The sequence below is a fragment of the Rana temporaria genome, chromosome 5 (assembly GCF_905171775.1).
Source record: "Rana temporaria chromosome 5, aRanTem1.1, whole genome shotgun sequence".
NCBI classification, from domain to species: Eukaryota; Metazoa; Chordata; class Amphibia; order Anura; family Ranidae; genus Rana; species Rana temporaria.
Window position 1 is genome coordinate 300,921,328 of NC_053493.1, and position 16,658 is coordinate 300,937,985.

Below are 16,658 nucleotides of genomic sequence, written 5' to 3' on the forward strand. Positions count from 1 at the left end.
TGTAAGTTCTGGACAAGAACATTTTTACTTGTACGGCTTAACTGTGTTTTTTTTTTTTTTTAAAGCAAAATGATTCTACGTGTTTGTTGGAACATTAAACCAAGTGATGCCTTTCCCACTAAGTTGTTTTGTTGATTCAAGAAGTAATCATAGCAGCTGTTGCAAACTTTGACATCCGTCCTGCATTTCCAGCTCAACTAATGCCTAGAACTTTGGAAATCTAGAATTTTATGTTCTCTTTTTAGCATTGACTGACTGAGGAATCATTGTCACGGTCAAGGGCTGCTGGATATAAGAATGGAAGCAAAGGTCATACCCTGTAGCAGGGAGGCGGAAGAAAGTATATATTGTGGAAATGCTTTTTCAACAGTCTTTCTGAGGTTTCTGCCACCGTGACCCCTTGTTCTTATCTGGCCAATCCCTAGTGCATTAGTCAGATATTGTGCAACATAGTGAATAAGTAACACAATGGCTAGAATGACAAAACCCAACAGTATAAATGTTCTTCGAAGCTCGTATTTGTAGAACTTTGTGATGTTTCTTAGAAACGGTGAATGGACTCCTAAGATGGAATATATTAATCTAGTCGAACACTGCATACACTAAAATGCTTCTTCAGTCTGTACCTGAATTCTGTGGGCTTTTATATATTAATCTGTGTCTGCAATACACAAGCATGGAGGGTACTTTGTTTTTCATTCATCAGAACTGGCACCTCATTGTCTATTGTAAATGGTGTTTATGTCTAAAGCTTCTATTGTCACACTCTCTGTACTACTGCAACCCCCTTTCTGGTCATTTCAAGCAGGCTGTCAATGCTTGTTGTACAACAGGTTTACTGTACATGTATGCATGCCTTGTAAGTGTTTTCAAATTATTAAGGCCTCATGCACACTGGACGTTTTACAGCTGCTCCTTAGCATCTGGCATTTTTCTTTTATTATTTTTTTTTTTCCCCTGCCTCTAAACACCCCTGCAAGTTAGCTTGTGTCCATGCACACATAGGCTTTAAGCAGCTTTTAGGGGCAGGAGCTTTCGGGTGAAAAAAATCCGCCCCACTATTAGTGCGTCCATGAGCAGCAGAGTCTGGGCAGAAGAAACGCTCAACACTGCTAAAAGATGTTAAACATGCCTAAAAGCAAAATTATTTATTCTTGCCAATGAAATGAATTTGCGCCCAAGAGCTTGACATCAGTAAAAAGCTCCTAAAAGTTTGTAAAAGCTTTAGACCCTTTTACAAGAGTCAGGCATTTTTTTCTGCAAAAATGCTGCTGGCTTCTAGAAGAGTTAAACGTCCTGCATGCATAATGTCTAATACTACAAACGCAGAGTACCTACGGTAATTGCTGTACATCATGTTTTTGCAATTTGAAACAGTAAATTGGTGGCTTTTAAAATATGCAGTCAAAAGCAATATCAACAGTTTTTTTTAATAATTCATAATTGGTAGATGTATGATCTCTACAACAGGCTTAAGTGGGGATTTGTCAGAATGTTACTGTGCCCCTATGAGAAGGTATAGTAAGAGTTGAAGTAAGAAAAGGCTAGACTTTTTTTTTTTTGTGGTGAGGTATTAGACCCACAATTAGATCTTTATTGCTCTGTGTCCTTGTTGGGGAGATTTAAACTGATCGTAATTTGGCCAGTTTTTTCAGCGACTAGCACTGATCATTCTGCAAAAACCCAACAGACTGGTTTGTATATAAATTGATTGATCGACGTGTGTACAACCACCTAGCCCATGCATGGATTGTAATTTGGCCGGTAGCTGCTAAACTGGATGAATTTCTATCCATGACTTGCATGCAACCAGTACGCTCCCCTACTCTTCTGCTCTTGTCTCCTCCCTATACTTTATGTATACTTCATGTAAGGGACCCATGTCTTACGGTACCTCTCATCTTGGTCCTTCAACGTCAGAGTGAGATTCTCCATTTGTTGGATATCTGCAATTCTTGCTAACCACTGTACTTTTGATGGGGAGCTCTCACACTTCCACAGAACAGGGATGCATGCCCTCGCTGCCACCAGCAGATGTCTCAATAGGGAATTTGTATATTTCTCCAGTGACATAGGGATATCCAGCAATAAATATACAGCCGGGTTCTCTCCTAACGCTACTCCTGTTATCACTTTAATTGTTTCTGCTACCATTCTCCAGAATTACTTTATTCTCACACATTCCCAGAAAATATGCATTATAGTCCCTTCAAATTCCTTACATCCCTAGCAGATTTCTGATATATGCAGTGTAAAACCGCCGGTGTTCTATACCATCTGGTGAGGATTTTATATCTCCCCTCTTGATATCTGCTCGCTACTGATGCTTTTTGATTGAACACCAGAATCCTTTTTATCTGTTCTTGGGAAAATCTTACTCCCAGGTGCTTCTCCCATTCCCGTAGGAAAGAAATCTCTTGCAGCGTTTCCAATTCCGTTAACGTCGCATAAAAATGTGAGAGTGGATGCTTTAGTGTTTCCCCTTTCAGGCATGTCTCTTCGAACCTTGTCAATGCCCTGACTTCGGCATATATATATTTAACTTCTAATAAAAGCATCTAGTTGAATCCTCCTTAGGAAATCTAAGTCTGGTATTAAATCTCTCTTAATCTCTTTTATTGTCATTAACTGGTTATTTATGGAAACATTAATTATCCTATTGATGACTGTTCTAAGAAGGGTTTTCCCGAACATTGGAAAGATATCCTCCAACCAGTTGGCAGGAAGGACCGGAAGTGAAGGGAAATCTTCATAATGGGACACAGATAATTAGGTGGGGAAAAACCCCTTCCCTATGTTCTCTAAAAATGGGGGGGGGGGGGATTTGTGTCTTCTTTTTTTAGAGATACTTTAAGGCCACCCTCATCATGTTTGAAAGTGTTAGGTTTCTCAATCCAGACTTAACATGTGTGCAGCAAACTGGGGAAGGTAAAGTTCCTTATCTTCCTACTGTGCTTTTCGCTCTTGTTGCATTACGGCTGGTGCAAAATACCAGATTTGTTACTTTTAAAGCTCTAATTGCATAAAGGGGTGATTAAAACAGGTGGTTGAACCATGCTTTTACTGACCACCTAAAAGAGAATATTGAGCTAGAAGGGGCTGTAAACATCCGCAGCAGGGGCCACGATTACCTAGCCTGTCGTGTTAGACAGGTGCCCCTGCCTGTCAAACTTGCCCATAGATCTTGCAGTTGCAATGTGATAATCCCATTCAATATCCTCATTCTGGGGAAATAAAAACAACCAAAATGCAAACCAGCATTTGGGAGCATATCGCCTCCTGAAAGCCGCTGTTGTACCCCTTCTGTTGAATAATCCTTCATGCTGATGCATATTTTTAAAGGGCCATTTTGCTATTTAAATTAGACCAGTATGATCCTAAGACTGTTGAAAGTGGGGCATTAAAGCAAACCTGTTGCTTTGCCCTTCATGTGTGAAGCACAAATTTGCTTTAAGGCAGAATATCTTTCAAAATTGGATTTGTCCACAAAATGCGTTGAGGTGCCCTGGGCCTCCTACAACTTGATTCATATCTGATTTGCACAATAATGATACAAGCACAATAATATACCGGTTATAAGATATATGTTCTGATGGGCTCTTTATGGAGGTTTGAATAAAAGTAAACAACTTTTTTAATGTCAGTTATTTGCACCATTGTATTTATCATGAAAGTCCCACTGTGTTTAATTAGTTTTTGGTTAAAATGTTTCCATTATTGGCTCTGCATCACTGTATAGAATAGATTGTTAATGCGCTTGATGAAAAATCAGTTAAGACCCCTTTTTAAAATGGGCTCTATTTTGTCTTTATTAGATACAAAGTTGTGGTGTAAGGCGTGGTTCACCTTTTTTACTTAGTACAAACCATAATGTACTCTATAGTAGCCTTTTAGTTGTCCTACATTCTACAATCCTGTCAAGTCACCACTTCATCAACCTAGCTACTATTTGGTCTCCTCTGTGGGTTAGGTCATGTTTTGTTTAGGAAGGTTAATGGTTCAGTCCCTTTGCCTCTGCATGTTTATTTTGACACTTCCAGTTCACATTGGCCTTTATGGTACGCTGGATTTGGCATGCCAAGTGCCAGCAGTTAGCACCAGGCTCTGTACATTCTTGCCTGTGCGGTTTACTTTGCAGAAGAAATTATGGTATGTCATTTTTTGGACAAATAATTTTTTTTTGACCCCTGGCATGTGACGGTTTTGTAAGGTAAATGGATTTATTTAATTGTAGCACATTCATAGCATACATATAATGTATTAGGCCAATTAGCCATAGATTGGATGGCATCAAGCAATCTTTAACTCCAAATGCTCCTTTGACGCAACAAATATAATTTATTTGAATTCGGTTGGGTTTTCCATTTAGACTGGGTGCATTAGATCATGATGTATGTTTTCACAAATATATATATTTGCGGCTATCATATGTAGCCAATTATATTTTATATATACATTTTGTGTATGTATTGTGGTGGGTACCATTTTTTTTTTCTCTCTCAAGATTTTGGCATACGTTTTGTTTCTATACACCCAGTTTGGACCATGTTGTCTTTTTTTTTCAGTATTACTTTTTATATATCATTTCATAGTAAGCTATTACTAGGCAATACATTGAGGTCATTGGCCAGTTTTTTTATATACATATATTTATTCAGAAACATTGGAAGATCTTTTCAATCAGCCTGTAAAGTATTACAGCATCTATTTATTTTTTATTTTTTTACAGAAATATTATATACCTATTTGCTGTACAACCAAATCTGCAAGACCTGGATATTGGGTATACAAATGTATATAGATAGGTCAATAATCAGAACACCCTATTTTTTATTTATTTTTTATTTTTGAAGCAATCTTTGATTCCATATTTTATGTGATTAGTTCCATGTGATCCAGTGGCATGTTGAGGTTTGATGATGGCTGAGGCCAGCTCCTTGATTGTATGCCACGTGGCCTGGTTCACACCCATGACCTTTTTTAGTGCACCATGCAGCAATACGTTACTGTCTATTTAACATGGTTTTCTATAGGATACATTCACATCTTCCTTTTTCTTTCTTTTTTTCAAACTTAGCCGCTACATTTTTTTAAAGGGTCAGGGAATTTTTACGTCTAGGCTCACACCTGTGTGGCCATGTGGGATGTGGTTTGTGTGGGCACAAGGGCCCATTCGTTTAAATGGACTGCTGTGCCCCGCAGGAAAGAAGTCCTTGCACTCTTTTTGAAATCTCAGCCCACATGGGAACCAAGGTTCCCAGTACGGGTGCAATTTCCAGTGCGGATGGCGTGCCATTAGGATTGATGGCACCCTCCTGCGGTTCCCCCATTTTCTGTGTGGGTTGTTGCAACTGCTGGTATTCAGGTTCTGCAGCTGCACCACCTGCACAGATGTGAACCTAGCCTTTAACAGAAAATGGTCCTTTTTCGATTCAATATTGGTCAATGGAGAAGCTGCAGAAAGACATGTAGTGCGATTTGTTTTTGTTTTGCCATGATTTTGCTCCATTTTTGCACAAGAAATGCAAAAAGCACTGCAGAATTTGATCAAAAGCAAACTGCATAGGTGTGAACCAGCTTTAAAAAGATTCTAATCGCATATCCTGGATCCACCGCTTAGACACCACTGTCAAATTGTAATAGATGGACTTTCTTCCAGTAATCCAGCCTCAAGTGGGTGACTCCCCCCCCCCCCCCCCCAGACTGATCTTTGACATATCCAGTCTGCAACAGCCAGGTAACCATCATGCCTCAGTGAGCATCCTGTCAGATACATTTGGAAATTAACTGATGTATTGTGATCGAACATTCTTTACAATCCAACAAATTCTCAATCTGCAAGCCAGCACTCGCACATATTCAGTTGTAAATGCACACCTCCCCTTTTTGGTTCTTAGGAACTTTGGAAGGATAACTTTTCAAGGTCCAACAAGCCCAACGATTCAATGTCTTAGATAATGGACCAAACTGGAAGTGTGATTAAATGAATGGGTGCGAGCGCAGCTGCGATTTTCCTTATTATGACAACGTTGTTTTTTTAATGTTGTTTTAGAAGGTTATTTACTGAATTTTTTGTTGTGATTTTGAAGGTGCATTTTTTTTTCTACAATAATTTTTCTTTTATTTTTATTCTGTGGTGTGCCACTGAAGTGACCTTCTTGGTAGGCTTTCCTCCGTTTTTGTTTATAGGTGTGAACCAGGGTTGGTTCACGCAGTTATGTGCACGTTCCTGTGTGATTCCAGCGCATTTCCCTGCTTTTGCAGTCTGACAACTCCCTGATATGCAGAAAAAGTAGTGCAAGCCCTAGTTTTTTTTAACATTTTGTGAAAGTAATTTGCACTACAGTAAATATTCAATCTACAAGCACATCTAGTGTGTATGAAAATCAGAAATTGTGTGTGCAATCTTGCTGCGCTAACCATTTAAATCAAAGGACAGTATGCATATACAGTACAAAATGTCTATTAGGAAACAAAATGTATATCAAAATAAATATAAATAAATATATATATATATATATATATATATATATATATCTATCCTAAACAATCTCTATCCTAAACAAACAATCTATCTCCACCTAAAAAATGCACTGCAGCCAACTGTTCACACAGTTCATGGCTGCGGTTTAATTTCTAGGACAAAGTGACAATTGTATGAGTTTCAGTCAGAGACTTTACCAGGGTTATAAGTTTTGCCCTTCTACTTTGTGGCTATGACAGACCTTTTCAGATTATTTATATGTTTATTACAAGTGTATCAGGTAGTGGGTTGTCTGACGCCCGGTGTTTGCCTTGGCAACACTGGCTGCTAAAGACAAATTGCCAACAATCGACTGCAGCAAAAAGGCTAATGCCCTGCTACACATGGTAACTGAGGAGGTTGCTGTGCTAACTATGTGATACTACAGCGATCTCCCCACTGTGCTATTGTGTTCTAACAGGGGGACCGCTTAAACCCCATCCGCCCCTCAAACGTACAGATCAGCCATTGGGTGCCAGAGCTCATCTGATGTCGATTGGCTGCTGTTTTTCAAGCATGCTCGTTCGTCCCAAGCTGGGCGTGACATCGACTTCTGTACACATGGGTTAATTTTTACTGTACCAGATTAAGTAAATAGCTGTAGCTACTTTTTTTTTATTTTTCTGTATGTGGAGTGAAAACAATTTATCAGGTGAACTACTGACCCAAAGTCTGTGTTTTTTAGTGACCAAGCAGTTGAAATCCTACATCTGTTGTAAGTTGATTCTGTTAAAACAGATCATTTTAGAAATGGATTTATCCACATTGAGCTGTAAGGTATAGATTGGCCAACATCTGCTGTTCATGATGAGGTCTGACAGATTACCTTTGTGTCTAGGCAGTGATGGAAATGTTTTTATCATGACTAGTTGGATCTCAGTGTAGGTTATTTTTTAGTTTTGTGTTTTATAAAGGAGCATACATAGAGCATCACACTGATATATTGTCATTTAGCACAGTAATGTAGTGTATCAACAGTGTAAAGCTCTACAGCCAAGAAAAGCTCCAGTGTGTTTAGCTCAGTCATTGCTGGAGCTGTTGGAGATCTTTAAGAAGTCATGACATTTATGTAAATTAGGCTGGGATTTGCGAACAGCTGTGCAACAAAAAGGTTTGAAGAGTTTTCTGACAAGTCCCCTGTGATGCCCTTTACCACATCACACGTGCCTCCTCCTCCGTACTTACCAAATCTTTGTTTGTCCTGTTTAGCTTGGATTCATTATCTCGCCTTGTGTTGCTCATTATTGTGACATATCCCCTGGCTTCTTTTTGCTGACCACCTGCCCAGTATTAAGAAACACAATTCCCCATCTCCACCTACAACTAACAGATGGGGCTCGATGCAGAGGGCTGACGTCTGCCTGGGTAATATGATTTATTTTATTTATTTATTTTTAAAACTTTGCCAACCTAATTTTCAGACTTGCTGTAGAAATTGGTATCGACATTTAATTTAATTAAAAAAAGACCCTTTATAGTGCCTTGATTTTCCACACTTTGTCATGTTACAACCAAAAACGTTAATGTATTTATTGGGATTTTATGTGATAGACCAACACAAAGTGGCACTTGGTTGTGTAGTAGAAGGAAAATGATAAATGGTTTTTCGTTTTTTTTCCTTTCTTTTTACAAATATGTGAAAAGTGTGGTGTGCATTTGTATTCAACCTCACTGAGTCAATACTTTATAACCCCCCCCTCCCCCTTTTCGTTGCAATTACAGCTGCAAATCTTTTTGGGTATGTCTCTACAAGCTTTGCACATCTAGTGTGAGATTTTTTCCCATTCTTATTTACAAAATAGCTCAAGCCCTGTCGGATTGGATGGGAGTGTCTGAACAGCAATTTTCAAGTCTTTCCACAGATTCTCAATTGGATTTAGGTATGGATTTTGACTGGGCCATTCTAATCCAACATGGATTCTCGCAAACTGAAAACGGGACTTCCTATGGCTTTCTTTCAACAATGGCTTTCTTCTTGCCACTCTTCCATAAAAGCCAGATTTGTGGAGGGCACGGCTAATAGTTGTCTTGTGGAAAGATTCTCCCACCTGAGCTGTGGATTTCTGTAGCTCCTCAAGAGTTACCATGGGCCTCTTGACTACTTCTCTGATGAGAGCTCTCCTTGCCCGGCCTGTAATTTTTAGGTGGACGGCCATGTCTTGGTAGGTTTGCAGTTGTGCCATACTTTTTTCCATTTTCAGATGATGGATTGAACAGTGCTCCAAGAGATGTTTAAAACTTGGGATGTTTTTTTTATAACCTGTCCCTGTTTTAAACTTTTACACAACTCTATCCCTGACCTGTCCGTTGTGTTCCTTGTCCTTCACAATGCTGTTTGTTCACTAAGGTTCTTTAACAAACCACCTGAGGGCTTCACAGAACAGCTGTATTTATACTGAGATTGAATTACAGGTTGACTCTATTTACTAATTAGGTGACTTCTGAAGGCAATTGGCTCTACTAGATTTTGGTTAGGGGTATTAGAGTAAAGGGACTCAATACAAATGCACGCCACACTTTACACATATTTATTTGTAAAATACAAAAGAAAACGTATTTTCCTTTCACGTCACAATTATGTGCCACTTTGTGTTGGTCTATCGCATAAAATACATTTACGTTTTTGGTTGTAACATGACAGAATTTGGAAAATGTAAAGGGATAATGAATACTTTTTCAAGGCACTTTAGATTAGAGGTCAGAATTTGAAGTGTATCAAAACCCCAACAGGCTGATTGTACACAAATTGATCGATAAATCGACTATACAACTAGCTAGTCCATACACAAAATTCGGATGAATCCTCTGCTGAACTTTTAATCCATGTATTTGACATGTTTGTTTATTTAATTTTTTACATGCTTTAGTGGGGAGTAGGGACAAGCAAATCTATCCAGGCGGTTTGTCGACTCTTGTGCACAACCTGAGCTTAAAATTGAACTCTATGGGGCGCGTCTTGATACTATTGCTACAGTTTTCTGGCATTGGATATTTTTAAGATTGACTTGTATATCAGCAGTACCTCAATCTGATCAATTACAACTTGGCAGGAGAGGTAGTTTTTGCTGTGACACCTGATTTTTTTTTTTTAAAGGATAAAATTGAATGGTAGAACTAGCAGGCAAAAAAATCTAAAAGTTTTAGAGGAAAGAAAAATTGCTTAACTTTATAGAGATTGGCTAGTGTCACCAGTTTTTAGAAGTATAGTTCTAAAAGGGAGAGTATAGCCTCAATTAGAACTGATAAATAATGTATCAATGTGCCATCATCCCGAATATATGATTGAAAAAGATGTATAGTTCTGTTGTGAGCTTCTTTTTTCACTGTCGAAAGACATGGCAGGTTTTGTCTTGCAATACAAATTAGAGTGTATTATCTGGGAGGCAATAGGCACAAATATTGTTCAGTGGCTAAATAATAAGTTACAGCTTGTCTGGGTTGCAATATAGGAAATAAATACAAGGCAGTTTTTATCTTGCAATAAATATTAGATTTTATTATTTTTGAGACAGTAACCACAAACTTTGTAAAGTGGCTGGACAGTTCAGCTTCAGATGGCAGCAGTTATCAGCTGCCATATGTAACTGCAATAAAAGCTACATTATAGCCATTGCCGAATTTGGCAGTCTGAGCCCCACTTTTTCAGAATATGAAGAGTAGGAGCAAATGGGTTAGGTGTCAAATTCAGTATTTTTTATTAATTTTTTTTCATTTCAGGGGGATAAACCCTATGGCCATTGGCTGCCTGCCTTTCTACAACCGAGGTGAGGGCGAAAATAATATCCCAGGGGAAGAGCGGGCAGCTGCAAAAATTTAAAAGAAGAATCTTTTGGTCTTTGGCTGCCCACCCTTCCCAAATAGTCGAAGTATGGGTGTTACCTGTTGTTAAAACAGTGCTGGATTTGGGGGACCTGGGACACGTCAAGTTCTGGGGTCCCTCAACATAGAAATTGAATTATATGACAAAAATGCAACTGAAATGAATAATCACATTTGTTATATTAAAAAAAAAAAAAAAAAAAAAGATGGATAGGAAGAATAAACTTGCCCCCCCCCCCCTTCATTTTATTGAATGGAAGAATACACTTTACCTAGGTAATTAGAGCAGGCAATTCGAACATCAGTTATGCATCACACTACAATATTTACAAAAAGTCTTTCTTTCTGCACTTTGTATCTACAGAATCTTTAGAGGAGCGCCAGTCTTCCCCAAAAAAATTAGTTGGCAGATTACAAATACTGTCGCTGCTGACTTTGAACATTGGGACACTTAACCTTTTCAGGGATCCAGCGATAAACAATCGGCTCAATTGCCGACAGTCGGCTTTCGGTGCTGGTGCCAGGGAAACACACTTAAGCCGTGTACACACGATCGGTTTGTCCGATGAAAACGGACTGTTTTCATCAGACAAACCGATCATGTGTGGGCCCCATCAGTCTTTTTTCCATCGGTGTTAAAAAAAAAAAAAAAATAGAACATGTTTTAAATTTTTCCTATGGGTAAAAAACCGATCGTCTGTGTGGAACTCCATCGGATAAAAATCCACGCATGCTCAGAATCAAGTCGACGCATGCTTGGAAGCATTAAACTTCATTTATTTTCGGCTCGTCGTAGTGTTTCAAGTCACTGCGTTTTGGCACGGTCGGATTTTTGACTGATGGTGTATAGGCAAGACTGATGAAAGTCGGCTTCATCGGATATCCGACGAAACAATCCATTGGATTAGATTCCATCAGATATCCGATCTTGTGTACAGGGCTTAAGTCTTTCATGGGTCATTGTGCTTCTCAGATAATTCTTTATCAGTGCCAATTGCTGAAAGACCTTTCCCCTGTAGAACTAGTGACAATTTCAAACATGTTCTAAGAACCACATTAACACCTGGAAAAGTATCAGCAAGCCCTTCATTATGTAATAAAACTGCCTATTGAGATGGAGAGAGACACGACTGGAGCTTGGTAAAGGCTGCAAACTGGACTATTCCCTCAGCGAATATGTTACAGAAGTCTCAAGTGCAAATAAAATGGGTTTCATTTCTAAAAAAATAAGTCTAGGGCCCACTTTGGCATGGGCGCCCGGGGCAACTTACCTTTTCCCCCTTATAAATTTGGCACTGGCTATTGTTGAACCTATCCTATATCACACTGCAGAGGATAAAGCCATGTAAAAGTGGCCAACATCAGGGCAATTTTAGTCAAAATAATGGGCCTGACTAGTGTTTCCCTGACTGTCTATAGTGATGTAATGTGGTTAAAGTTCATGTCCTTGTTTGAGAACTTTATTTTATGCTGTGACAACGCTCTGCCCCATTCCTCCACTGTGTTCATTGTCAGAGACTGGGTGTAAAGCGGCTGTGAAAAAGTTGAAAGCAGTCAAAATGATTGAGAAAATTTGCCCTGTGAAACGCATGCAGACTGTTATCGGCTTTGGTCATGTGGAAAGGAAAAGGTTTTAAAGGTGTAAAAAAAAATTCAGTTGCAGCCAGCAACAATTAAGAAATGTGCCCTTTGAAAAAACACATGCAACCTGCTATCCGTGTTGGAGAACACATCTGACTGTCCAGTGAGTTTTATGTTTACTAAAACTGACCTGCAGATATTAATAACCTCACCGGTCGCCAGTATAGCAGCACTAGAAGTGGGAGCTAGTGGGTCACAGCTCGTTCTTAATCACTCTGCTGTATGTGCCAAACCATTAAAACAAATCTAACAGAAGAAAGTCAAATCAGCAGAAGAATGACATTGTTGGCTTATTTTTGGCCAAAAAAAAAACACTCCTAGCCTATTGAGTTGACTGTTGCAGTAGTAGTTGAGGACCTGACTATTTTTTTATACAGTGATGCCTGGATCAGAAAACAGGGTGCTCAGAATGAATCCCATATATGTAGTCATGCTTTGTATTTAGCTACTTTACTGTAGTTAAAATTCATTTTTAAATTCAGATTTACATTTTGACAACGTTTCTTCTAACAGGTCATGGGGAACTCATATGCAGGGCAGCTAAAATCTGCCCAGTTTGAGGAAGCTCTTCACAATTCCATAGAAGCCTCTCTAAGATGTAACAGTGTAGTACCACGACCAGTGTTCTCACAGCTTTATCTCAATGCAGACAACTCCACGTTCACTCCAGAAGGTAGGTACCAAAGAGGGGTGTAGCTATGCAGTCGTTTATTTACTAGCATTCAAAGCATTACTAGTACGGTTTGTGCGATTTTGAAATAACTTTAAATCAAAGAGCTGATTGGCATCAGGTGGTATATTGTAACTAGCCCCCCCCCTTCCTTTTTTAAAGTATTGGGTAAGGAAGGGTTAAAACATTTGCCAGTTTGTTTTTCTTTGTGTCTGTGTGTCCATTGTTGACATTTCCTTTTACTTCCTCTCCCAGTGACCACAATTAAGTGAGCCACAGTTGTCAATACAATGTTTTGGTGAATAATCTGAGTCTTTTTTACTGTTTTAGCTTCATCCTATTCCATGTGGGCTGCTACTACATAAAAATGTTCCAGCACTCCTGATAAGTGTACCATTTCTGTTAAAATCAAGGTTTTTTTTTTTGTTTACTTTACATTAACATTCTCCTTTAAAATTTGTAAAAAAAACATATATATAAAAAAAAAAAAATTACTTCCCAGAAATGCCTGTTGCTAGGCAGTCTTCCTAATCTGCCACTTCCTACTCCACAGAGCCCCTTGTTTTCTTTTGTGACCTGTGTGTGTCCCAGAATACAGCCGGACATTCACAAAGCGTTGCGCGACTCGCGCATGCGCAGTAGGAAACGGGCAGTGAAGCCGCAAGCTTCCACTGCCTGTTTACCTTAGTTAGGATGGCGGCATCGGCACCCGATCCGATGGACGGATCGGCCTCGGGGGGGGGGGGGCGACATTGCGGGCTCTCTGGACAGGTAAGTGTCCTCTATACAAACACTGTAGCTGCTGACTTAAAAAATGGGGCCTTACAGGGACCTACATGATAAATTAAGTGCTCCTGCTGGAAAAACAAAAGGGGTAGGAAAAAATTACAGCTGATTCATGGTTATGGTAATATTTAATTGGCTCATCCCATACTTCTATAAATTACCCTTGTAGTATTACAGCAGCCAAGTATGCAGGCTACGATCAAAGCTTCTAAAAGTGTGTCAAATCCTCTCCAAAAAATGGGTTATGTTGTCTGAATAATGGTTTATTATTTATTAATAATATAAATAATTAGTAGTAGTAGTAGTAGTAGTAGTAGTATGTTTTTTTTTTTTTTTTTTTTTTTATGAAATCGTTTTTTTATAATCCGTTGTTTTTGTTCGTCATAAGGTGTTGATGTCAAGCCTAAATTGGAAGAACTAGATAAGGATTATGCCCAGCGGTACACTCAGAATGGTAGTGTTGATTTCTCAAACAGCCAGACCGTGTGTGAAATGGAAGATGACGATGATGATGACATATCTGATACGAATAGTCCTCCATTACCTTACATCCAGAAGCCACCTCCAGAGGGTTCTTGTACTGTAGATGGTAAGGTCCTGTCTATCAGAAGATGTACTATAATATATGCTGCTCTCTCTGTGGCCTGAGCGTTCTGTAACCTAACAGATGTTCTACTGCTTCTTGCTTGAATTCCATTTTAATCCCATTGTACTGATTTTAAAACTCCTGCCTTTTTTTGTCACATTTGCTGGGGGGCGATCCACTAGCATGGAGGAACTGCATAACTTGACAGTTTTTCATAATTCTTTAAGTGTTTGCATGGTAATACCACGTAATTAGAGTTGGCTCCTACCTACGCCCGGAGACCAGCTTGCTACTCTAGGCCCCATACCTGAATAATTATTTCTTCCCACCAGTGAAACTTGTCCTGGCACTGACTACAAAAATATTTTGAAAGACATAGCCTGAAACATTGATCTTCCTCCAAAAAATCTTAACACGTTACATGTTAAAATTTATTCACTTATGTACTTGTTGAGGTCTTGCGCACCCCAGCCCATAGGAGGTTTCTGCTACTCAGCAGGCCCTAACTTACGTTCTCTACCGCTAGAAGGGTAGCCGATACAGCTACTAATCTACTCCTCAGACAGAACCTCTGTCACCGGCCTACACAACGAAAACCAATGCCTCCACAGACCAAACGGCAACTACACTAAAGCCTGCCAACCCCAGCAGTTCCACGCAGAAACTCACAACCGCAGTACACCACTATTACAATTGGCACATGCCTACATGTTGCTTATGTGTCATGGTGGTTAAGTTGCCTTTATTTTATAATATACACCCCATAGAGTTTAACGCTTTGCAGCAAGCTTTAGTCTCTGTTGTGTTAAAGCATAACCCTCTAAGCATGATTTATATTTTATGCTGGTCTCATAACACAAGGCCGATACTTTTTTAATGAAAACACTTATATCCAGTTCCAATGATTAGGAATTTGGAAAAGTGTTAAATTAGGACCCATTCAGTCTAATGGCTGAGCTGGTCTAAACCAGATAACTCTGCTTTCATAATGCAGTTGGAGATTTCCTTCTTTTTCGATATACAGCTAGGTTGTCCACATAATTTGGATGCTAGACACCACACTAGCAGGTTGTCCGTTTGTTAAACTTGATATTGCTAACAGTAGGTAAAAGTGTTGGTTTTACCTAAAGCCAGTTTATGTTCCTTTTTATAAGCACTGTGACATACAAAATTATTATTTTTTTCCCCCACATCATACAGTTTTTTTTTTTTATCATCTCTGTGCTATGGATCTTCTCCAGCCTCTTGTATTCTTTCCCTGGTTAGATGCACTCTCTCCATGGTTGACTGCACATCATTGCTCAGGCCCAACTTCCTGATTATGACAACAGTGAATTATTCCAGCAAGGTGTGTTTACCTAGCCGCTTGCAGTTCCAACCAAGGGTGTTTGTGACAGAATGATAACGCAAGAGCATTGGAGACCATGACAATAAATTACTAAATGAGGACGACGTTGGTAGATCATTGGTATTTCATGAAAACTGAAGATTTAGATTGAAAACAACTTTTGATTATATTAAAGTGGTTGTAAAGGCATTTAAAAAACAAAAAAAAACTGTCCTACTTGCCTGCTCTGTGCAATGGAATCGCACAGAGCGACCTCGAACCTTCTCTTCTCGTGTCCCCCGCCGGCACTCCTCCTCTGTCCAGTGCCCTCTGTTAGCGAAATCAGGCTGTACGCAGAGCACACAGCCAAATCTCCAGTGCTAATAAGCACATATTTTGTCTTCATAATATAATGCATCTTGCCAATCATTTGATTTCCCATTCATTCAAGTAAAAATACGTCACCATCCTATGTTCTCGGTCCCGCCAACATGATTGTCTCAGACTAGCCAGCTTGGGCTTTTTATTCCCAAATCACAGAAGCTTTCCTAAACAGGAAGTGATGGCTCCTCCATGGGAAGTGAGGTCACAGGGTGTGACCTCCACACAGAAAATTTACCATATAAGAATACCCTGCCACGGGATGTGTTAAATACAGCTAAAGGATTCAATACAATACAATAAATGAATACTACAACAAAAGAAGGTGGTGTCTTCACAGACAGCCAATCAAACATTTGTATTCTTTCAAAAGAACCAATCGGACATGAATACACTCAAATAGACTAGCAGTGACGTGTGCAAACGATCATGTGCAGGGCTATGCTTTCTGTGAGACAAAGGAACACTAGATAGCTGGCTCTGCACAAGACCGTGTGCAAACCAACTAAATGCTTCCAATGGCACAAACTATCGTGGCCAAGTGGGCCATAATTTTCGTATGGTTATGCTATAGTTCCCATGAATGCAGATCTGTTTTCTTGGAGTCCATTAATGCAGTCGACAATAAGTGGCCAGTCTCTTGGTGAGGCATAAATGAACATCCCTAAAAAGAGCGAGCAAATCTGCTGTATCCACAGGAAGGTTTTCGCGCCACCGGTCTTCCACCAACGTCTGTATGTGCGAATACGCTCACATGAGCGCATTAGAGCAAAACCGACACTGGGGGACATCTGACAACATACATTTATAAAAGTTTCGACAACACCTAATAGGAATCTGCTTCTCATGGGGGGCACTTGTGCGTGCTCGCACCTGAGCTTCACTGCTACATCCATTGACAGTGGGACTCATCCTCGCCTCCCGC

The 16,658-nt window shown here is 39.5% G+C and overlaps 1 protein-coding gene across 2 annotated transcripts in view; it reads left to right on the forward strand.

The window, feature by feature from the left end:
* GREB1L (GREB1 like retinoic acid receptor coactivator) overlaps positions 1-16,658 on the forward strand; it is a 161,394-nt gene that overhangs the window by 72,058 nt on the left and 72,678 nt on the right. For both annotated transcript variants that reach the window (XM_040354049.1, XM_040354050.1), the window contains exons 4-7: positions 7,733-7,888; positions 10,241-10,287; positions 12,497-12,656; positions 13,828-14,028. In XM_040354049.1, coding sequence (XP_040209983.1) covers positions 12,500-12,656; positions 13,828-14,028 — 358 coding nt within the window. In that variant the 5' untranslated portion in view covers positions 7,733-7,888; positions 10,241-10,287; positions 12,497-12,499. The remainder of the gene's footprint in view (positions 1-7,732; positions 7,889-10,240; positions 10,288-12,496; positions 12,657-13,827; positions 14,029-16,658) is intronic.